At 53.0% G+C, this 22,946-nt stretch overlaps 2 protein-coding genes across 2 annotated transcripts in view; both read left to right on the forward strand.

The window, feature by feature from the left end:
- Positions 1-22,946, forward strand: part of CLSTN3 (calsyntenin 3) — a 28,426-nt gene that overhangs the window by 3,078 nt on the left and 2,402 nt on the right. The window contains exons 3-16 of the mRNA XM_067695613.1: positions 151-346; positions 1,971-2,179; positions 2,433-2,582; positions 2,844-3,029; positions 3,613-3,894; positions 4,664-4,776; positions 7,918-8,080; positions 8,817-8,873; positions 9,583-9,740; positions 9,872-10,020; positions 15,402-15,628; positions 15,931-16,101; positions 17,277-17,422; positions 17,641-17,776. Of these exons, the coding sequence (XP_067551714.1) occupies positions 151-346; positions 1,971-2,179; positions 2,433-2,582; positions 2,844-3,029; positions 3,613-3,894; positions 4,664-4,776; positions 7,918-8,080; positions 8,817-8,873; positions 9,583-9,740; positions 9,872-10,020; positions 15,402-15,628; positions 15,931-16,101; positions 17,277-17,422; positions 17,641-17,776 (2,343 nt within the window). The remainder of the gene's footprint in view (positions 1-150; positions 347-1,970; positions 2,180-2,432; positions 2,583-2,843; positions 3,030-3,612; positions 3,895-4,663; positions 4,777-7,917; positions 8,081-8,816; positions 8,874-9,582; positions 9,741-9,871; positions 10,021-15,401; positions 15,629-15,930; positions 16,102-17,276; positions 17,423-17,640; positions 17,777-22,946) is intronic.
- Positions 17,807-22,940, forward strand: LOC137201581 (uncharacterized). The gene has a single exon (XM_067695617.1). It carries the CDS (start codon positions 21,832-21,834, stop codon positions 22,672-22,674), a length of 843 nt encoding a protein of 280 aa, XP_067551718.1. The 5' UTR covers positions 17,807-21,831; the 3' UTR covers positions 22,675-22,940.

The following is a 22,946-nucleotide window of genomic DNA, read 5'->3' on the forward strand; positions in this document are numbered from 1 at the left end:
GTCTGATAATGAATGCTTTTCCATGTGCAAGAGAAGGGACAGGGGTTTGGAAGGAGAGGTGAAGTGGGAGCCTGAGGGGGGTTGGCGAGTGTGGGAAGGAGACCCTGGAGGTGGTGCAGGAGCTGCGTCCTTCCCTCCTCCTCTGGCCAGGCGAGATCTGTGGCTTCCGGCTCCATGGGTCTGGGGTGCCCTTTGAGGCCGTGATCCTGGACAAGGCGACAGGAGAAGGGCTGATCCGGGCTAAGGAACCCGTGGACTGCGAGGCCCAGAAGGAACACACCTTCACCATCCAGGCCTATGACTGCGGCGAGGGCCCCGACGGGGCTAACACCAAGAAGTCCCACAAGTGAGGACGCTCCTGTCCCCTGCCCTCTGCTGCAGGCCCCCCACCTCCTCCCAGGCCCCTCACCATCCTCTGTCCTCGCCGTCACTGACTATCTGCCCCCTCCCCTCTCTGCTCCTGGGGTTTAGGGACGGGGCCTTGTCGTCCAGGAGCCTTCAGCCAAGGGGACAGAAGCACGTGGTAGAACTCAGTGGGATCTAATCTTGGCTCTGCTTCTTGTGACCTTGGGCAACGTCTTAGCCTTTCTGGATTTGCTTTCCCTTGTCTGTAAAATGGGGTGATGGTGATGCCTACTTCTTCAGGTTACTGTGGAGATGAAAGGAGATGGTTTGTATAAAAAGCAGGCGCTGCAGTGCCTGACACTGAAAGGGCTCAGTACCCGGAGTCAGGATGCTGAGAGAACGAGGAAGAGGACGGTACAGTCAGCGCACACCCACCTTCCTTCCGACTGTCCAGCCGCCTGCAGCGTGTGCGACACTCACACACAGAGCATGCGCGACACTCACACACAGAGCATGCGCACACACAGCAGTGGGTGAGGGTGGGCAGGAGATGGCTACGGCGGGAAGAAGGCTGGGGCCCAGGGCTCCGACACCTGTTCCCAGCTCACTTCTCCTTCGAGAATGGGAGCAAGATGGGCAGTCAGGACTCCTGGGCCACTACGAGGCACTAGAGATAAACCACTCCTTGTGATGACTCAGTTTCCTATTTAGAGACAGAACCCTTGCCTCTGGGCCCTGGGTGCCAGGATCTGGGCTGGGGGCAGGGCTCCTCATGAAGGGCTTAGCCCCTCCCCAACCTCTGCTTGCCCCGCGGGGGCCTGGGCGGGGGAGGGGGCACGGCCGGCTTGCTCACTGCACACGTCAGATGACTTGTGACTCTGGTACAAATGCCACTTCCCTGAATGTGTTTGCTTTTAATTTGGTTTTTATTCTGCATCTTCCTTTTTTTCTTTAAGAAGGTTTATTTATTTATTTATTTTTTGGCTGCGTTGGGTCTTGTTTGCTGCGCGCGGGCTTTCTCTAGTTGCGGCGAGCGGGGTCTACTCTTCGTTGTGGTGCGCTGGCTTCTCATCACGGTGGCTTCTCGTTGTGGAGCATGGGGTCTAGGCACCTGGGCTTCAGTAGTTGTGGCGCCCGGGCTCTAGAGCGCAGGCTCAGTAGTTGTGGCACACGGGCTTAGTTGCTCCGCGGCACGTGGGATCTTCCCGGACCAGGGCTCGAACCGTGTCCCCTGCATTGGCAGGCGGATTCTTAACCACTGCGCCACCAGGGAAGCCCCTGCATCTTCCTTGATTATCCCATTGGATTTGACTCTCATGAAGGAACAACCGGCTGGACACAGAATCCTCTGTCTCGCGTGGCTGTCCCCAACCTATAGCATTCTGTATAGAAGTCATCAAAATCGGCCGCTGGTATCCCCTGGGGTCGTTCCTCACCCCGTACATCAGTCACCCTTTCCCCGGTGGTGCCTGTCCCTTGCTGTGCCTGGTGCCCTGACTGGGGGGATGAGCGTGCCCACTGCCCCGGGCTCCAGGACCTGCTGGTCCTGCCTGCTCTGCTTCCCTGTCTGGACTCCTAGATGTGGCTGACTTTTCCTCGTCCTCCTCCTGCTCTGGCACCTGCAGGGCCACCGTGCACGTGCGGGTCAATGACGTGAATGAGTTTGCCCCAGTGTTTGTGGAGCGGCTGTACCGCGCGGCCGTGACCGAGGGGAAGCTGTACGACCGCATCCTGCGGGTGGAGGCCATCGATGGCGACTGCTCCCCCCAGTACAGCCAGATCTGCTACTACGAGATTCTCACGCCCAACACCCCCTTCCTCATCGACAACGACGGTGAGCGCCTGCCACCCCAGGTGCTCCGCCCCGGGCGCCCGCGTCCCTCAGGACATCTCGGGGCTGTGCCCTCCACTTCTGTCCCTCACATCCTCATTCCTCACCCTCCTTCCCAGATGTGGAGCCTCCTTCCCTAGATTCCTTCCTCCCAGCTTCCCGCTGTCTAATTCACCTGCTGCCCTATTGGCTCATAAGTCCTCCCCAGACTTTCTCTAGTGCGCCTGACCCTCTGCATCCCCCACCCCCACCCCAGGGAACATTGAGAACACGGAGAAGCTGCAGTACAGTGGCGAGAAGCTCTACAAGTTCACGGTGACGGCTTATGACTGCGGGAAGAAGCGGGCGGTGGATGACGCTGAGGTGGAGATCCAGGTGAAGCCCACCTGTAAACCCAGCTGGCAAGGTGAGGAGCTCTGCTCTGGGACCTGTCTTGTAACCCATCTTTCACCTTGGTGTCCCTTTGCATCCCTTCTGACAACCACAGGGGTTAGGCTAGGAGTCAGGGGAGGGATATCTGGGGAACGCTTGTAGCTGCCTACCCTGGCTGGCTATTTTTGTAGGAGCCCGAGACTGTCGGTCCGTGGATGTGGCCAGAGCAGAATGGATAGGAGGGACTGCCTTGCCCATCTCCATCTCCACTGCCAGCTCCCTCTCACCCCTGCAGGCTGGAACAAAAGGATTGAATATGCACCAGGCGCCGGGAGCTTGGCTTTGTTCCCTGGTATCCGCCTGGAGACCTGTGATGAACCTCTCTGGAACATTCAGGCCACCATAGAGCTGCAGACCAACCATGTGGCCAAGGGCTGTGACCGTGACAACTACTCAGAGCGGGCACTGAGGAAACTCTGTGGTGGGTGTGCTCCCCTTGGCTCCCCGGGCCTGTCCCCTGTGCCCCCTACCCCCAGCCTCTGCCTGAAACTCCTCTGCCTCTTTCTTAATAATCTGTCTTGGGAATTCCCTGGCGGTCCAGTGGGTAGGACTCTGCACTCACATTGCAGAGGGAGCAGGTTCCATCCCTGATTGGGGAACTAAGGTCCTGCAAGCCATGCGTTATGGCCAAAACCAAAAACAGAAATACTGAATCTGTCTTACATCTTCCTTTGCCCATCCATAGATGTGTATATCTGCCGGCATGTGGCTATCTCTTGTGGTCCAAAGAGCACATAAATATGTGGGTGGCAAAGATGCATAATTGTGGCCCAAGAGAGGCACCAGATACATTATGGGACAATGGCAGGGAGAGATGACGAGTTGGAGTTGAGGTCACTGGAGAGCTATTCCTAGCCATTCCTTTCTCATCTCTGAAAGGCCAGAAGAGGCGGTGAGCGTAGCTGTGGGAAATCTTTCCTTGTCCCTCTCTCCCTGCCTGCATATCCTGTTCCCCATCTGCTGCCTCTCCGCTCTGACACCTGTGCCTTTTGGGGCTCCGGCAGGCGCGGCCCCTGGGGAGGTGGATCTGCTGCCCATGCCCGGCCCCAATGCCAACTGGACGGCGGGCCTCTCGGTGCACTACAGCCAGGACAGCAGCCTTATCTACTGGTTCAACGGCACCCAAGCTGTGCAGGTGCCACTGGGTGGCACCGCTGGGCTGGGCTCCGGGCCCCAGGACAGCCTCAGTGACCATTTTACCCTGTCCTTGTGGATGAAGCATGGTGTAACTCCCAGCAAGGGCAAGAAGGAAGAGGAAACCATCGTGTGTAACACTGTCCCAAACGGTGAGCCTTCCCTAGGGCACCCGTCTGCGTGTGGAGAGACTGGCTTCTTGTCCTGCCTCTGTCACCGTCCAGTCTGTGACTGTGGACGCGTCACTCCTCTCTCTTCATCTGTCAGAGAGCAGTGCTAGGTTTCGTATTGCTGTGATTTACTCCCAGCATGACAAGCTGGGATCCTACTGCTCTCAGAGTGATGGAACCCTCATCGCCCTTCTCATCTGCAGCTGCCTCATCACGCTGCATCCACGTATAGCAGACTGCCCCCCAGACCTGCTCCCCTTAAAGCCCCCCGTCCCAGCCTGAGTAATGCTGTGCCCATTCTTCCTCTTCCACCACCCCATCCTCCTTCTTTAAGGGCTAGTGGGCTCCAGCCCCCAGGACCCCTCTGCCCTCTGTGGCAGCAGCACAGCCCTCTTGAGGGGCTCAGCCTTCACATGCTCTTTCATTTCTGCCTCCTCTCGGAGCTCATCTCTCTTGACCTGAAAAGGAGTGTTGCCCATGAAGTTTGTATTAACCAAAGGACCGGTAAAGATCTGAGTGGGGGCAGGCTGGCCAGTGCCCCCCTCAGCCAGCCAGAGTGCCCAAGAGAAGCCCGACACTGGACTCTGTGTGTGTGTGTGTGTGTGTGTGTGTGTGAGAGAGAGAGAGAGAGAGAGAGAGAGAGAGAACCTGAAGGGATGAAGAGAATCCGGCATCCCCTCCCTCCTGGTGCTTTGAAGCTGTTTTTGCCCATGCTTTGTGTTTGACCTCTGTCCCCATCCTCTGCCCTCAGAGGACGGCTTCTCTCACTACTCGCTGACCGTCCACGGCTGCAGAATTGCCTTCCTCTACTGGCCTCTGCTGGAGAGTGCCCGGCCAGTCAAGTTCCTCTGGAAGCTGGAGCAGGTGAGGCCGGAGCCAGGCTCCTGGGAAAGCTGGGTGGATGTAACTTGCTTTCAGGCGAGGAGGTCCTAGGGCAGGGGTGGGCATTTTCTGGGTTGCCCTGTGTCCCTTCTTTCAATCTCCACTTTCAGTTCCTGACTATTTTTACACCTCCCTGCCCCCCGCCCTGGCTCCGTTTTCTTGTTCTCTTTTTCCAAGGCTTGTCTCTTGCAGAAAGCACTCCTGGATTAAAAGGAAGTAGGGAACAAATTACTTCGAACACCAAACCCGACCAACCATCTTTCCCCTCTTGTTTTCTTTCATCTGTTTCTTATCTAGACCCTTACCAGTGCAGATGCCTGACTCTCAAGCAGTTAGCATGCTGTAATTGAGGAAATAAGTAACCTGAGGTACATAGATTAGGTTTGAGTCCCGCTAGGGGAACTTCCTAGCCATGAAATCGTGGTTAATATGTTTACAACTCAGTTTTTTTTTTACGTATGAGTTGAGGATAATAAGAATTCTGTATCCCAGGGTTGTTGTAGGATTAAATGATGTAATAGACCTTTATAGACTAAAAAGCAGTATATATATGTGTGTGTGTGTGTTTGTATATTTATATATCCATGCACATAAATCTCACTATTTCATGGTTATGAGGGATAAATAAAAATGGGCAAAAAAGAAGAAAAAAGAAAAGAAAAATCTCTTGAGCCGAGAGTTGCAGCCTCTTCTTTGTTCGTTCTCCCAGCTGACCACAGGGACCGTGGGGATGAGCTGTGTTTCCATCTCCTTCTGTTTTTCTTGTAAGCCCCGGTGGAGTGGCTGAGTAAGCAAATGGCTGAAAAAAGGCAGGAAGTGGAAGAGAGAGAAAAAGGGGAACGAAAACCCACAAACTGGATAATTGAGGGCTGTCTCCAAAGGCTGCTTTTTGTGGCACTCTTTTTATTTTTTAATTTCTTTTTTAACATCTTTATTGGAGCATAATTGCTTTACAATGGTGTGTTAGTTTCTGCTTTATAACAAAGTGAATCAGTTATACATATACATATGTCCCCATATCTCCTCCCTCTTGCGTCTCCCTCCCTCCCACCCTCCCTATCTCATCCCTCTAGGTGGTCACAGAGCACCGAGCTGATCTCCCTGTGCTATGTGACTGCTGCCCGCTAGCTATCTATTTTACGTATGGTAGTGTATATATGTCCATGTCCCTCTCTCACTTTGTCCGAGCTTACACTTCCCCCTCCCTGTGTCTTCAAGTCTCTTCTCTATGGCTGCATCTTTATTCCTGTCCTGTTGTGGCACTCTTCTAAAGAGATATTCTGCCATTTGCTTCCTCTGGATCTTTCTCCCACGTTGCTAATACTGGTAACATTCCTCTTTCTAGTTTTCTTTTATTTACCCTTACTTATTCAACAAAGATTTAGTAGATACCAATTCCCTGCCACTCTACTAGGTTCTGGGGATACAATGGGGCCTAAGATGGAACAAAATGTCTGCCTTCATGGAGCTTACATTTTAGTTGAGGAGATAGATTTTTAAAAAGTAAGCAGACATATAAACATGATAAATTGTGATAAATGCTGTGAAAGAAGAAGCAAGGGACTGAGGTAGAGAATAGGAGGCAAGGAGAGGGGAACTCACTTTAGATTGGTTGCTCAGGGAAGGTCTGATAGAAGTGAAATGTAAGCTCCTCCTGAAGGATGAGACAGAGCTGTGAGAGAGAGTTCCAGGCAGAGGGAAGAGCAGATGCAAAGGCCCTGAGGCAGGAAAGGGATCAACATGTTGCAAGCACGGAAAGAGGACCAGGGAGTTAGAGCACAGTGAACAAGGGCAGAGACTGGATTTGAGGTTGGAGACCTGGACAGTAATCAGGTATATGGTGGACTTTGTTCGTTGGGGTCATTTGGATTTTGTCCTATAAGTCTTTTGAAGGGTTTACAGCAGGGACGTGACCTGATCAGATTTACATTGTAAGAAGATCCCTTTGTATATGTATATGTATAACTGATTCACTTCGCTGTACACCTGAAACTAACAACATTGTAAATCAACTACACTCCAATTAAAAAAAAAATCTTAAATTTTGAAGGTGCTCCTCCACCAAATTTGGGATGTATTTCTCAAATTAACTATAAATTTTTGGGATTTCCGTGGTGGCGTGGTGGTTAAGAATCTGCCTGCCAATGCAGGGGACTAAGGGTTCGATCCCTGGTCTGGGAAGATCCCACATGCCGCAGAGCAATTAAGCCCGTGTGCCACAACTACTGAGCCTGTGCTCTAGAACCCGCGAGCCACACCTACTGAGTCCGCGAGCTGCAACGAGTGAAGCTCACGCGCCTAGAGCCGGTGCTCCGCAACAAGAGAAGCCACCGCAATAAGCCCACGCACTGCAACGAAAAGTAGCCCCCGCTCGCCGCAACTAGAGAAAGCCTGCATGCAGCAACAAAGACCCAACGCAGCCAAAAAAAAAAAATTTTTTTTTTGTTGCAAAAATAGGAAGGATTTTTCTAATTTTGCTTCAGAAAAGATTTGGTTACAAGTAATTTATTTAATTTGCAATTAGCTATGATTTTTCAACAATTGTCATTTATATTTGGGAACATTTGTGAAGTGAGGAGAATCCAATCTTTTCAAATGTAATGAGTTGTTAATGAATACTAAGTTTGACAACATTAAATTCAGTAGTGATTTAAAGATTAAAAAAAAAAAAAAAGAAGATCCCTTTGGCAGCTATGGGAGGAAGGTCTCGGAGACACCTAAGAGTGTAAGTGCTCAGACGAGACTGTTGTAACAGAGAGAGACTGGGGACTTGAATGATTGGGTGGCAATGGAGATGGAGAAAATGGCACAGAAACCCACAGCTTTTAGTTCTGTTTGGACTCGGGATGGACAGCACCTGCTGACGGACTCCTCTTAGGAATGTTGATGCTTTTAAAGGTTTACCTGCAGAGTGGAATTTTAGGTACGAGGTTGGAGCCTGATAGATTCTGGGCAAGGATATTACTCCTTTAGCTGGGTGGGCAGCAATTCACCAGTAGGACCTGTTGATAGGACAGGCACTACGAGGGACTGTGCCCTGCCTCCCAGGAGGTGGGGCGGTGCCTTGCGTTCGTTCCCTGGGGATGGTGTGACTGACAGGTTCCTGCCCTTCCCCACCCCCAGGTCTGCGATGACGAGTGGCACCACTATGCTTTGAACCTCGAGTTCCCCACGGTCACACTCTATGCCGATGGCATCTCTTTCGACCCTGCCCTCATCCACGACAACGGTCTCATCCACCCGCCCCGACGGGAGCCCGCACTCATGATTGGGGCCTGCTGGGCTGGTAAGTCCCGCCGAGCTTCTCCATGGAGGCGCTAATGGTTGGGGCCTCCCGCGGCTGATGGAGGAGCAAAAGGGCAGCCTGACCTCATGAGCTCATCGCCCTGCAGTTGGGCAGGGAGGCCGGGAAAGATCTCTTGGGGAGGAGACCACAGCCCCTCAGGTGTCCTTCCTGTTGGACTGGTCATCACCTCTGACTTGGAGGAGTTTCCTGCTCAGGCAACACCAGCATCTTTCTTTCTGTAACTTCAGTCACTTCCCACTTTGTTCCGTCCCAGTGATGATGATCCCACAGCCCATTCTCCTGCTGGAGGACAGTAACCCTGCAGAAAGTCAGCAACCTTCTAACTTTTAAGCTGTTTCTTTCATTTTTTCCTTCTGGGAGGGTGTGTGTGTGTGTGTGTGTGTGTGTGGTGTGTATGTGGTGTGTTTGTGTGTGTGTGTGGTGTATTTGCATATGTGGTGGGTGTATGTATGTGGTGTATCTGGTTTGTGTGTATAGTGTATCTCTGTATATGTGTGTGTGTTGTACCAGAGCCCTTGTGTTTCCTCAGCAGCATATTTGGAGTTTGTCTATAACAGAGGCCTGAGATAATCTCAGACATGACAAAAGGAGGGTTGGGATTCAGCAGAGAGGTTCAAGTCCTACACGGGCAGGGGCAACGCCTGGAAGACCTCCCCGTCCTCTCTGTCAATCTGGCCACACATCCCTGAGCTCACTGGCACTTTTTCTCCCCCAGAGGAGAAGAACAAAGAGAAGGAAAAGGGAGGCGACAACAGTACGGACGCCACAGCAGGTACTTGCGTGTGAGATCTGGAGGCCGGAGAGCTAGCATCTCAGTTTAGGGGTCCGGCTCCGGCTCCCGCGTCCGCATGGCCCTACCCGGCCTCACCGTTCACCGCCTCGCCCACCACCAGGGGGCAGAGCCTCCGAGCATCGCAGCCAGGCGGGCTCGCCCGGGAGAGGGCGGCCAGATGGAGCCGGGCTGGGCGCCGGTGTCCTTTCCTGCCCACGGAGTGAAGTCGAGGGTTCTCGTGCTGGCTTTCCGCGTGGCAGAGCGCAGAGGGCAGGAGGCAGCCACGCGGCCGGGAGAGCTGGGCATCCCTGAAGTTCACGCGCATCCTTCCCGGTGCTCCCCGCATGCACCGTGAAGACCCCCTCGCGCACTCTCCTCGTTTTCTGCCTTGAGTCTCCTCTTTCCTCCCTTTGGTCCTGCTTTCCTTCTCTTTCTGCCTCTGCCGGAAGCTTTTCTCATTTCCGTGGCTTCTATTTTTCGCCCTCCGTCTCCCCCCGCCCCTCCCCGCCCACCCCCGGTTTTATTCTGTCTTCTCGCTCTGCCTTGTCCCATCTTCCCTTAGCCTCCCTTGCCGCTCATCAATCTTTTCTTCTTTTGGCTTCCACCTGGCTCCTTCCCGTCTCCCTTCTCCAGCCTGCTGCTCTTTCTCTCAGCCCCCTCTTCTTACGCCTCCTCTCACCTCTGGTCCGCCCCTGTGTTCCTGCCCTAGGAGACCCCTTGCCGATCCACCACTACTTCCACGGCTACCTGGCTGGTTTCAGCGTGCGCTCAGGTCGCCTGGAGAGCCGTGAGGTCATCGAGTGCCTCTATGCATGTCGGGAGGGGCTGGACTATAGGGATTTCGAGAGCCTGGGCAAAGGCATGAAGGTATCGCCCCTTCCTCTAGCCCCCTCCCTCCAGGCATGGCCCCTGACCCCGCCCTTCCCCACCCCCACCTCTGCTCCCTTCCTCTCCCGCCTCTGGTCGTGCTCTCAGCCCTGTCTGTGTCTGGGGCCCAGGTCCACGTGAACCCCTCGCAGTCCCTGCTCACCCTGGAGGGGGACGATGTGGAGACCTTCAACCATGCCCTGCAGCATGTGGCTTACATGAACACTCTGCGCTTTGCCACGCCCGGCGTCAGACCCCTGCGCCTCACTACTGCCGTCAAGTGAGTGTTGGGTGGGCGGGCAAGTCACGGAACAGAGCCAGACAGTGTCAGAACTCCTTGGCCTTAGGCACCACCGACGGCTAGGCACACCTCCCTCGTTTCAGGGATGAAAAACTGACCTGCCCAATTGACACAGCAATGCTGGGAGAAGAGCCTGGACCAGACTCAGATTTTCCAAAAAAGGGTTCATGACTCTTCCCACTGAAGCACACCTCCAGGATTTGGGGGGTTTTAATCTCTGCGTCTCTGTGCTGATATGTAAAGTGGGACAGAAGAGGGTACTGGATTGGGAGCCGGGAGACCTGACACTAATTCTGACTCAGTACTAATTCTCTGGATGACCTTGGGCAAAGACCTCTAGTTGCTTGATTAATCAACCTCTTGCAAGATCAAACAGGATGATCTAAGTCTGGGGATTGGCAGCCGATGGCCCCAGGAGCAAATCTGGCCTGCTGCTCATTTGCATATTGTTTATGGAAATGAGCTGCTTTCACCCTATGATGGCAGGGCTGAGTAGCTGGGACAGAGACTGGTACAAAAAGTCGAAAATATTTACCGTCTGGCCCTTCCTAGAAAAAGTTTGCTGACTTTTGAGTTCTAAGTGAAGGATTCTGAATTCTTTAAATGAAAAACTGTGCATTACTTCAAGGTTTAAGTATATTAGGTATTTAAAAATACAGACTGAGAGGTCATGAAAGCCTAAGAGTTATGGACACAGAGTCTTTTACTTACTAGCTTTTTAAAAATAAATTTATTTATTTATTTTTGGCCGCATTGGGTCTTCGTTGGTGTGCGCGGCCTTCTCATTGCAGTGGCTTCTCTTGTTGTGGAGCACGGGCTCTAGGCGTGCAGGCTTCAGTAGTTGTGGTGCGTGGGCTTCAGTAGTTGTGGCACGCGGGCTCAGTAGCTGTAGCTCGTGGGCTCAGTAGTTGTGGTACACGGGCTTAGTTGTTCTGCGGCATGTGGGATCTTCCCAGACCGGGGCTCGAACCCGTGTCCCGGGCATTGGCAGGCGGATTCTTAACCACTCCGCCACCAGGGAAGCCCCTTACTAGCTTTTTAGCACTGAGAAAATGCCATAGAGCAGGGATAACAATAGAATCTAACTCATGGAAGTGTTGTGAGGGTAAATGATAGCATCCAGATCAAATGCCCAGAGAAGTACCTGTTCTGTCAACACTGGCTACTGTTATACGAAGGCATTTTCACCCCGTATTATGTTGATGGGGCAGTTTTTAGGAGCTACTGCCATCCAGTGGGTGGATCACATAATGTAAGGGTCAGGATTCCTGTGTTCCCTTCTCCCCTGCTATGCCTCAGTTTCTCCAAAAGCTATCTGAAGAGAAACATCTCTGACTTGTCCCTATCCTGGCATGGGTGGGTTTGGAGAGGAGAGGGCTCTGAGCCCTGGACAGTGACTGGGCGTGACTGTCAGGCCTCCCAGAGCTTTGGAAGGCAGGGGCAGGGCTTTGGGGAATTGGGCTGCTGGTCCACGGTGTGGTCCTGGTGGGGAGCTGAAGGCCACGGCAGATGAGGTCACGTGGGTGCAGATCTGCGCTGAGGATGCGCCCCACCGTGTTCTAGTCAGAACTCTAGCTGTTAGAGGGCTCTCATCCAGCTACGAAGATATGAAGGGCTTCATCCCTCAGGGACCAAGGAATGGCTTCATCCCCTTCGTAGGCTCAGGAGTCACGGCAGAGGGAGGGCTCTGTCTTCTGGCTTATGGTGGAGCTCTGCATGGGGCAACCCCACAAGGGGGGAGTTGACACCCTCTCTGTTGACTGTCTTATTTGAATTCCTCCAACCTCTTTCCCGCCCAGGGAAGAGGCTTATCCAAGGACTGGGAACCTGACGTTGCTCCTTCAGTAGAGGGAAGGGGCCTTTTTCCTTTATGAGGTTAAGAAAGAGAGAAGTCTCATTTCTCCATTTTAGGGCTACCATGTGGTTAGTGCTACCCTAACACTTCCTTGAGGTTGAAGGAGAAAATATAGAGGTGTGTGTGTGTGAGTGTGTGTGTGTGTGTGTGTGTGTGTGTGAGAAACAAGGAGAGACCGATACCCAGCGGCGCCTTCCTTCCTGTGATGCACATCCTTGCCCTGGTCCATGTGGCTTCCCTAGCCTCCAGTGTTCAGTGCTTGGACCTCTGTCCATTTAAAGCCAGATTTATGCAGCCATTCAGTCAATGCAGGTTTCCCCTAAGTTGTTGTTGTTTCTTAATCTCTTGGATTCTTGGAAAGCTCATCTGGCTACCACATCCTTTTCTCTAGCTTTGTTCTCTTTCCGTAGCTCTTGAATTTCTTCCTGCTTGTTGTAAGTTCCATCTAGAAGTTCTGCCAGCACCTCAGACAAACGAGCTAAAGCTTAATAATGAACTTCGATGCCTGAACGAGCCCCTCCCCCTGAATTCTCTGCTTCTGTAATGGTGTCTCTGTCCTTGCAGTTACCCCGGCTTGCAGCTTCTGAATCGCCTTTGATTCCTCCGTCTTTATCCTCCACACCCCATCGGTTACCAGGTCACCTAGATCCCGCTCTGCGCCCATGTCTGGCATCTGTCTCCTCTTTTTCCATCTCCAGCAGCTCTCATTACCTCTCATCGGGCCTATTGCTCTAGCCTCCTAACTAGTGGACTATCTCTAGTATTCTAACTTCAGTTCAGTTTCTACCCAGAGGCTAGGTTAGTGATCTGAAATCAGAATGTCCACCCTCACACTTCCCTGCTGAAGAAGACGTCCATGGTTCCCTCCTGCCCACTGCACAAAACTTGCGCTCAAAGCCCATGACCATCTGGCCCAGCGTTTCCTGCCTCACGTTCCTCTACTCCCCTTCGTGTATTCCTCACCCTCCACTCTAGGGTCAACTTTCTGCCCTCCTCCAAAGGCTAGCTCACTTGCTACTTCTCTTGATTATTCCTACCCTCCCTTGCCAAATGCCCCACTCCCATCCTTAGCCAGAAACAACCTCTCCCACTCCGAACTCTCGTGGGTTTGTGTGATGGTGACCACGTTGGCTCTTGTTTTAAGGTTTGCGTGCCATTTCTAATCTCTTGACCAGTTCATTAGTGTCCTTCGGGTCTGGACCAGCCCCCTAGTACCTTTTGGGTCCCCTTTGGATCACCCATCACAGTGGGAGTGTCTGTTGGAGTCTGTGCTTCCAGAGTTAGCTGGGGTTGTTTTCCAGGAGGCTTTGATCCGGGTCTCGCTGGACGACTGTGCAGACTGTCTCAGGTCCTGCTCCTTCTGGCACAGGAGCTCAGCAGACTGTGGGTCTGGTATTTTCAGGGGCTCTGCGTTCATGGAATCCGCTGAGGTTACACCTTCTCCCTCTGGCTACAGTAGTCAAGCTGGGCCTGCTCGGTAGTGTGTGTGATAGTCCTTTCAACAAAATCATTTCTGTTAGCCTGGGTGTGTGGACCACAGGCCCTGCTCTGGAATTACCACCTCCCCTGTGAAGACTGCTTGTTCAAGGGCCACTTCCTTTTTTTTTTCGGCCGCGCCGTGCACCTTGCAGGATCTTAGTTCCTTGACCAGGGTTTGAACCTGGGTCCGGGGCAGTGAAAGCATCACGTCCTACCCACTGGACCACCAGGGACTTCCAAGGGGGCACTTGTTTACAAATAAATTCGACTCATGCAAACCCACGTGGTGGCTGTGGTTTAGTGGAAGAATCGTGGACTTGGAATGAGAAGAATGGGTTCAAGCCTGGCCCGGGACACATATTTCTTATGTGGCCAAGATGCTTGACCCGAGAGCTTTGGTTTCTTATCCCTATTGCAACAGCAGCCACGGAAGGTTAAATGAAAGAATGTGGACAAAATGCTTCACAAAGCAGAAAGCACTCTGAGAATTACTGATTGGCTGGAGGCAATCCTGGGAGCGTGTTCCCCGAGAAGCTGTGCTGTTGTTGGTTTGGGCCGGCTCAGTCCTCTAGGGAGGGTTTGTCTGGTACCAGGATCAGCGAGGCTTCATGGGATGGTGGATGCAGGTCCAAGATGGTCAGATTAGCTCACGTCCTGAAATGTGTTTCTCTGATACTGGAGGGGCTGAATTGGAGACACTCCAAGCAGGAGGACATCCTTTTTTTTTTTTTTTTTTAATTCACGTATAGTTGGTTCACAGTGTTGTTGTAATTTCTGCTGTACAGCATGATTCAGTTATACATACATATATGTGCTTTTTAAATATTCTTTTCCATTATGACTTATCATAGGACATTGAATATAGTTCCCTGTGCTATACAGTAGGACCTTGTTGTTTATCCATTCTATGTATAAAAGCCTACATCTGCTCACCCCAGCCTCCCACTCCATCCCTCCCCCAACCCCCTCCCCCTTGGGAACCACCAGTCTGTGCTCTACGTCCATGATTCTGTTTCTGTTTCATAGAGAGGTTCGTGTCGTATTTTAGAGTCCACATATAAGTGATATCATAGGATATTTGTCTTTCTCTTTCTGACTTATTTCACTTAGTAGGATAATCTCTAGTTGCATCCATGTTGCTGCAAATGGCATTATTTTGTTCTTTTTCTGGCTGAGTAATATTCCATCGTATATATGTACCACATCTCCTTTATCCATTCGTCAATGGACAGTTAGGTTGCTTCCATGTCTTGGCTATTGTGAATAATGCTGCTCTGAGCACAGGGATGTATGTATCTTTTTGAATTATAGTTTGGAGGGCATCCTTTGATATGCTCCCCACCCCCACCCCACTTTTGTTGTTGAATATTTTTTCTTTTTTTTTTTCTTTTTTTTTCGGTACGCGGGCCTCTCACTGTTGTGGCCTCTCTCATTGCGGAGCACAGGCTCCGGATGCACAGGCTCAGCGGCCATGGCTCACGGGCCCAGCTGCTCCGTGGCATGTGGGATCTTCCCGGACCAGGACACGAACCCGTGTCCCCTGCATCGGCAGGCAGACTCTCAACCACTGCGCCACCAGGGAAGCCCTGTTGTTGAATATTTTTTGACACGTATCTACCAGATATTGTACTGAAACACACTTTTTTTTTTTAACATCTTGGGTGAAGAACTATGTATGTATATATATTTCTGTAAGTTCAGTTTGTAAAATACTGTTTGATAGATGTTCCATGGTCTTGGGGGTAGGGCATTGGTGATGTCATCATCCCCATAGGTCAGGGCTGCCTAACCTTCTGTCCCTGGCCCTTCCCTGCAGTGGTATCCTCCCTGGAAAGGGTATCTCCCCCTCCAGCTTTGCTATGGGGGTGATGGTCGTGCAGAGACACTATCCCCCTTTCTTCTCCTTTCCCTCCCTGACACGGGGTGCTCTCTGTAGAGGTGGAGGCCCAGAGTGGTGGTCAGAATATAGATTATAAGGGAGGGGATGATGGGGTCACAGGCTGCCTCTCTCCCTCTTCTCATATAGGTGCTTCAGCGAAGAATCCTGTGTCTCCATCCCCGACGTGGAGGGCTACGTGGTGGTGCTCCAGCCTGATGCCCCTCAGATCCTGCTGAGTGGCACTGCTCATTTTGCCCTCCCAGCTGTGGACTTCGAGGGACCCGAGGGGGTCCCTTTGTTCCCTGATCTTCAAATCACTTGCTCCATTTCTCACCAGGTGGAGGCCAAAAAGGACGAGAGTTGGCAGGGCACAGGTAAGGGTGACCTCAAGGAGTGATAGTGTCCAGAGAAGGGGTCCGTGTCTGGAACCAGAGTGAAGGAGAAGCTCTGGGGCTGGCCATGAGAGCGACAACATCCCTCATTCACTTTTCTAGAACCACTGACTGTTAGGAACGAGAGCCAGCGGGAGACCCCCGGGTGTCAGAAGGTTGATGGGTAGTGACGTTGTTGACAATGATGCTGGCAGCTCTCAGGGGATGACCCCGGAAGGGGAGGAAGCATGGCCATGAGGTGGGCCCTTCAGCTCTGACCCACATCCTCACTGCCTCCTGTCCAGTGACAGACACACGCATGTCGGATGAGATCGTGCACAACCTGGATGGCTGTGAGATTTCTCTGGTGGGGGATGACCTGGATCCTGAGCGGGAAAGCCTGCTCTTGGACGTGGCGTCTTTGCAGCAGCGAGGCTTGGAGCTCACCAACACGTCTGCCTACCTCACCATTGCCGGTCAGTGGGGCCCAAGAACCTGTCCTCTTTCCTTGGGTGCGCCCCTCCCCATGGTCAAGTCTCTGGGAAACTCAGAGGGTCCTCCTTCCAGGCTCAGGGATGTGGCCAAGTGCCCCCTTGCACCTTCCCTGCCTGGAATGTCCTCTGGCTTTCGGATTGTCCCTAGAGGTGGTGGCTGGGGTTTGGGCTCCTGATGGTTCTTTCCCAGCTTCTCTCTCCATCCCAGCTCACCTCCACTTTGGTCTCCACTCTTCTTTGGCTCAGTCTCTGAATAGCTTTCTTTTTTTAAAAAAGTTATTTATTTATTTTTGGCTGCATTGGGTCTTCGTTGCTGCGCACGGGCTTTCTCTAGTTGTGGCGAGCGGGGGCTACTCTTTGTTGCGGTGCGCAGGCTTCTCACTGCGGTGGCTTCTCTTGTTGTGGAGCATGGGCTCTAGGCACGTGGGCTTTGGTAGTTGTGGCACACAGGCTCAGTAGCTGTGGCTCGCGGGCTCTAGAGCGCAGGCTCAGTAGTTGTGGCACACAGGCTTAGTTGCTCTGTGGCATGTGGCATCTTCCCGGACCAGGGATCGAAGCGTGTCCCCGGCATTGGCAGGCGGATTCTTAACCACTGTGCCACCAGGGAAGTCCTCTGAGTAGCTTTCTAATCCTCTAGCCATTTGGTACTCACCCTCTTCTCTGTCTTGCGTCTCACTAATCTCATGGACACAGCACAGCTTTAAGTCAAGTGCTCATCTCTTACCGTCTGGTGGTAATGATTTGTTGGTAGCTTCCCAGGGAAGCCTCATCCTCTCTGAAGGATGCTCCATCAGGGAGAATAGAAGATGAGGCGGTCAGTTCCTTCCTGTTTCCGTTCCCTTCCAGAGCCTCACCGAGAACTTCTGTGTTATCCTCTCTCCGTTTCCCCCCTGCTGCCACCTCCCTCTGTCCTGCAGGGTGTTCCTATTTCCTTCTCTCCATCCCTCCTCCCAGCTCTCAGAGGAGGGCGGAGGCAGAAATGGAGCCTCGGTTACTCTATCCCAGTCAGTCGGAGCTGGTGGGGATGCAGGGGAGCGTCTCTCCATCTGAGAACTCGGGTCGCACCCCTGTTGAGGGGTGGCAGCTGGTGGGAGTCTGGGAGAGAGACTCCAGGCCTCTTCGCTGGCTCCTGCCCTGAGCTGCCTCCTGGTCGCCAGGGGTGGAGGGCATCACTGTGTATGAAGAGATCCTGAGGCTGGCTCGTTACCGGCTGCGACGCGGGGCTGCCCTCTATGCCAGGAAGTTCCGGCTTTCCTGCTCAGAAATGAATGGGCGTTACTCCAGCAATGAATTCGTCGTGGAGGTACCCAGAGTCCCCTTCCTTCCACAGCCAACCCCGCTGGCGAGGAGCCGGGGTGGGGTGGACTGAACCTGCTGGTGCGTGGGGATGGAAATTGCAGCCCAGGGGACTCCTGGCCCCGGTGGGGAAGCTGGGGGGCAGCGGGGGAGAGCTGGGCCCTCGGGGGCTGGAGGAGGGGCGGGGAGAAGCGAGCGTGCCCACTGAGCCTGCCCTCGCCCCAGGTCAGCGTGCTGCACAGCGTGAACCGGGTCACTCACCCCAGCCACATGCTCAGCTCCCAGCAGTTCCTGCACCGAGGTCACCAGCCCCCACCTGAGATGGCTGGACACAGTCTGGCCAGCTCTCACCGGAACTCCAGTACGTAAGGCTGCGTGGGTCCAGCCGGGCGGGTGGGTGGAGGGAGTGGGTGGGCACGAGCGTCCTCCCCTCCACCACTGGGCCGTGGGGGTGGGGTGGGGGGAGGAACGGGGTGGAGCCATGGATTCTGTTCCCTGTGGAACTTGACTTAGTTGACGGCCGTGATCCAATCCCTTTATCCCCCAGATGATTCACTTTGCCTAGTGGAGAGTCCGAGCCTTGGGTCATCACAGGGGCACTCATGCCTGGGATCATGGTCAGTGAGGGTTTAGCCTTTGTTGTTCCTGCTGCCCTCCCCCAACAGTATCAAGTTAGCCCTGGACCTAGGGATCCTCAATAGGGAAGCTACCGAGTATGTATTAAGCACCTACTGTGTACTAGCACTGTCCACAATACAATTAAGAATACAAAATTTATAGGATAGACACAGTTCCTATCCTCAAGGAGAAAGTTGGTGCTATTGCATGTGTAATTATGTGCTAACTATAAAGTCATAAGACTGTTTCTAAAACAAAATATGCAAACACGCCAAGTATTACATCCAGCTGGAGCGCTGCCCTTCAAAGCAATCTCATTCCCTGGCCATGATTGTTTACTAGTGATGCAGTTTTTAATTCACAATTTAAGAGTTACTTAATTATAGAAAAACTGGAAACTGTAAGTATAAAGGAGAAAAGTCAGCCATAATTCCACCACAATTGGCCATTGTTAATATGGTGTTATTATTATGTGCCAACTTTTGTCTGTGCCTGTTTTTTTTTTTTCTTTTAACAAACTTGGGATCAAACTATTTTGTAACCTAATATTTACACCTAATATTATAAAATGAATCTTCTCCCCCATTGTTAAAAACGGCAATGATTCTGATGTTGCTGGAAGTGATTTTTGGAATCCCTTTTGAGAATTGCTTTCAAAGTCAATTTATGAGATGCATTTATTTTTGTTCCTTTTGGTACACACCTTGCCTTTGGCCCAGTTCAGTATTACCCGCCTTCAGCATCCACTTTTGTCAGAGTTGGCTCTGTGTTTGTAAACATAAAACCAACTCTCAGAGATTTGTCACTTTTTTAAAAAGTCAAAAGGCGTATCTCAGGCTCTGAAGGCAATTCCCTAAAGAGTTCCAAAAATGCTTTCTTGGGAGGTCATGGTCACTGAACCCTACCCTGAAAGGACAGCTCGCACATCAACCATGTAATCGGAAGAATAATGAACACATCGGTGTGCCAGGCACCCTGCCCGTGGGCTTTACACCTATTAACCCAGTGAATCATTACAGACAACAGATGGAATAGGTACTAGAATTATCCCCTCTAAAGGCAAAGAAATGGAGGCCCAGAGAGGTTAAGTACCTTATCCAAGGTCACACAGCTAAAACACGGTGGAGCCAGGATTCGAATCCAGGCAGCAGGATTCCAGAGCCCGTGCTCTAACCATCACCCTCTATACCCTGTCCATTTATGTTTGATGCTTTAAAAAAAAAAGTCTCGTTACTCTATAGTTGCACCTAATTTGGGGGAGCTCCTTAGGGCTTCCCAGTATGTCTTTGACTGAGGCTAGCTCCCTGGTACCCCCAGAGTTCAGTCTGTTTTCCTCTCCTTGGGCAGTGGCCACCACTGCACTGTCTCTTGTGTTTCCCTTTCCCTGGGGCTGGCTCCCTTCATCCTTGCTCTTTCTGAAAACAACTGCAGACGCCTTTTTAAGTGTTCTTCCTGTGATTCCTACAGCAAAGCAGATGGAAGTAGGTGTGAGGAGGGAGTATAAGGCGTAACCAAGTTGCAAAGGTTCTAGGAAGCTTTAGAGGTGTGTGAGTGAACTAAACCTGTTTTTGTTAAATAGACTTTTGGGGCCACAACTCCCTAGCTCTTCTTCCAGTTCTTTCACTGGGAATCATCCCACTCAGCCTCTTCGGGGCTGGATACTGGGTTCTGCCACTCAGATTAGGCTCAAGGCGCGTCCAGGTTGGCGTTGCTGCTGGGCTTGGTAAGACTCTCACCCTTGTTTTCTCTGCTTGCTCTGAGATCCCACCTGAGAGCGGCAGCCTGCTTTTGCCTTTTCCCCTGATTTTGGCCTGAGTAGGACACAGAGTTCATAGTTCACCTGAGGGCCCTGGTGATTGACATCTCCTGAGCTTATCAGGAGATCCATTTCATCAAACCTGTTCTATGTGCCCTTCCTGACTCTTTAAGGTGTTCTCTCCCTTTCCCCTCCCTCCCAGCCCCAAGAGTGGAGTTACAGGATTGTGGTTTTGCAATTTCAAATTACTCTGACCATGCAAAAGAGCAAGAGATAGAATTCCCTCCAACGAGACAGGGGCTTCATTTCTCTGAAGCTCCCAAGTGCATGAGGAAAGAGAGATCAGCGTGAACCAGGACAGTCAGCCGGGGAAGGTCCGGTGGTGCATTCAGACCTTGAGCTTGGACCTTGACGGGTAGAAGCGTAGATGGACGTGAGGGAGAATGAGAGTTTGAGAACTGAGGGTGGGTGGGTGGTATGGGGGAGCTGTGTTTAGGGAGAACGAGGCTGTCTGAGAAGGGTAAGATGAGCGATGAAGACAACATTTATCCAGTCTTCCCAAATGTTGGTGCACATCACAATCGCCTGGGGAACAGTGAAAACGCTTGGTGCCTAGGCCATACCCAGACCAGTTCAATCAGAAGGTCTGGGGTCGGGGGCCAGGTATCAGGGGTGTTTAAAGAGCCGCAGGTGATTCCAACGTGCAGCCAAGTTTGGAACCATTTCCTGGTTTGTTACCTACATGTATCCGAGACTTTGCGGAAAGACCTGCAGTGCGATAGGATACAAATAGAAAATGAAATTGGAAGCGAGGAGGAAAGGACAATGAGGAAAGAAGACGATGAAGCCAAGGGATAAGTCAGTTCATAAAATACCTGCTGTGAGATGCTGTGACGTTGCTAGAATGGCCAGAATTTGGACTCTGAGCTTCCTTGTAGCTGAAGCAGAAGGGAAGCTGAGCAGTTAGGAAAGTCCTAGGATGGGACCAACCAGTGCTTCAGGAGAAGCCCGGGGACCCAGAGCAGAAGGACGTTTCTCTCTAGGCTCTTCAGAAAGGGGGCTCCACGTGGGGCTGTGGACAGGGCTTCAACCCTGTCTCACAGTCACACGGAACCAGGAGTTTCACACGGGCCACTGGCTAAAACTGAAACACCCCTTGGTGTTGTCCTTGGAGGTCATTCAAGGCCAGAATCAACTGCTTGGGTCTAATGTAGAAAGAAAGGTTGACGGTACTTCCTAAACTCTTGATTTTTGTCTGTAACTAATTTAAAAATCCTCCCATCTCCCTGGCCTCCTGGCTGATTAGAAACTAACCATACTTGTCTGCCTGCAGATAGAGGGTCTGCCTTTTGTCTTTCTTGTGGTCATTTCTTATTCCAGGCAGTCAACTTGTCACTTCCTTCACCAGGCCAGGGGCTCAGAGGAGCAAATGCATTTGATTAAGACACAAAACAGAAGCTTTGGCTCGTCATCACTGTGCCCCTAGAGCGAGTTCACCTGCTATGGCCTCCACTCTGAGGAGGGGTTTCTGCTCCTTCTAGAGCCCGGGCTTAGCCACAGGGGCATTCTGCTGGTGGGGTCACTGCCTCGGATCTTGCCCACTGACACGAAGACGTGGGAGGGGCTGTTGCCTACAGAGGAGCAGAAAGGGCAACTCTGCCTCCCCCGTCTCTTTCCCCAGCCCCAGACAGTTGAGAAATTCTCATTCAGCCAGGCCTGTCTCTCCCCGGAGCCAGTGCCCGGGAGCCCACCTGGCCTGCTCAGCAGAGTCAGCTCTCGTTGGCCCCAGGTGGGCTATGGGTCAGGTCAGGCTGGGGACCGACCTGGCAGAGCGCCGTCAGGGCGGCCTCAGGGAGGGGTGAGGGTAGTATGGCTACTCAGGTGGGGGTGCTCCCACACCTGGGTGGCTCTGGAGCGCGTGGCAGCGTGTGTGTGCTGCCGGAGGATGGGTGTGCCGCAGGGGTGGGGAGCTCCCTGCGCTCTGCTCTGTCTTTCAGCATGTGAGTCTTAGAGGCTGTGGGTAAATTCGTGTGCGTGTGTGCATGTGTGTGTGTGTACAGGAGGTGGGCAAGGCTGTGCTCACGGCTGTTGGCTCTGTGGCCCTCAGGGCCCAGGTCTGTGGCGTTTACACCTTCCTGCAGGGGTTCTCCTGGTCTGCCCAGCTGGCGGGGAGCTGGGTGGCACTGCACGTGTGGCTCTCCTGTGCCTTGGTGGAGACCCTCAGGCGCGTCCCTTTGATGCTGCCGTGCGAGCAGGTCTCCAGGTGGCTGGTGTGGGCAGCCGTGCAGGCCGGCAGAGGCCCGGTGCAGGTGTGGGGCACGGTGAGCCCGGTCCAGCTGGGTGCCCACACGCTCTTCCTGGGCGCGTACCTGCGCCTGCATGTCTGCTTTGCTGCCATCAGCTCTAAGGTCCGAGTGAGGGTCCACGCGCCCTTCTGCGTCTCACTGCCCTTCAGAGTCCACGGCCCCCTGAGCCCGGGCTTCAAAGTGAGGCTGCGGGCCCAGAGGCTTGACAGGGCCGAGGGGGAGGTGGGTGTACCCCAAGGGGAGCAGAGGCCCCAGGTGTCCAGGAGGCTCGAGCCCGCAAGGAGATGGGAGGTGTTACTGAGCAGGGGTGAGCTCTGTCCAGGTGGGCGCGTGAAGGGGCTGCTCTCTGTGCCCTGGACCTGTGCCCAGCTTGGGTGCCAGGCCACGCTTGGAGCTTGCTCCTCCTATTACGATGCAGGAGAAAGAACATTCTCTCCTCTTGCACTGTCAAGCCTGTGTGGCCGCCTCTCTCCTTTCCCCGCTGGGCTCTGGGGACCTCCCTCCTGGACTACGTGGTCCCTGGGGAAGGCACAGGCAGAAGGACCCGGCAGGGCCCAGGCCTTGCCCTCTGTGCGCTGAGAACAGGGCTGCTCAGGACAGCGTTGGGCTGGGAGCCCTTCTCTTCCCCCTGCCCTTGCCTCCTCTGCAGATCTCCCTCCCTCAGGCTCTCTGTCCCTCCCCGTCTCCGCCCTTCCCCGGGGGGAGCTCTACTTTTCCTCCAGCTTCTGCAGGGCAGACCCCTCTTCTGGGCCATCATGGACCCTGCCTTCTGCTCGGGGACTCCCTCTGCCCAGGCCCCCGACTCCGCCCCTGAGCGGAGTGTGCTCAGGTGCGCCTGGCTCTCCCCGCAG

This window comes from Pseudorca crassidens, chromosome 11 (assembly GCF_039906515.1).
Source record: "Pseudorca crassidens isolate mPseCra1 chromosome 11, mPseCra1.hap1, whole genome shotgun sequence".
Taxonomy (NCBI): domain Eukaryota; kingdom Metazoa; phylum Chordata; class Mammalia; order Artiodactyla; family Delphinidae; genus Pseudorca; species Pseudorca crassidens.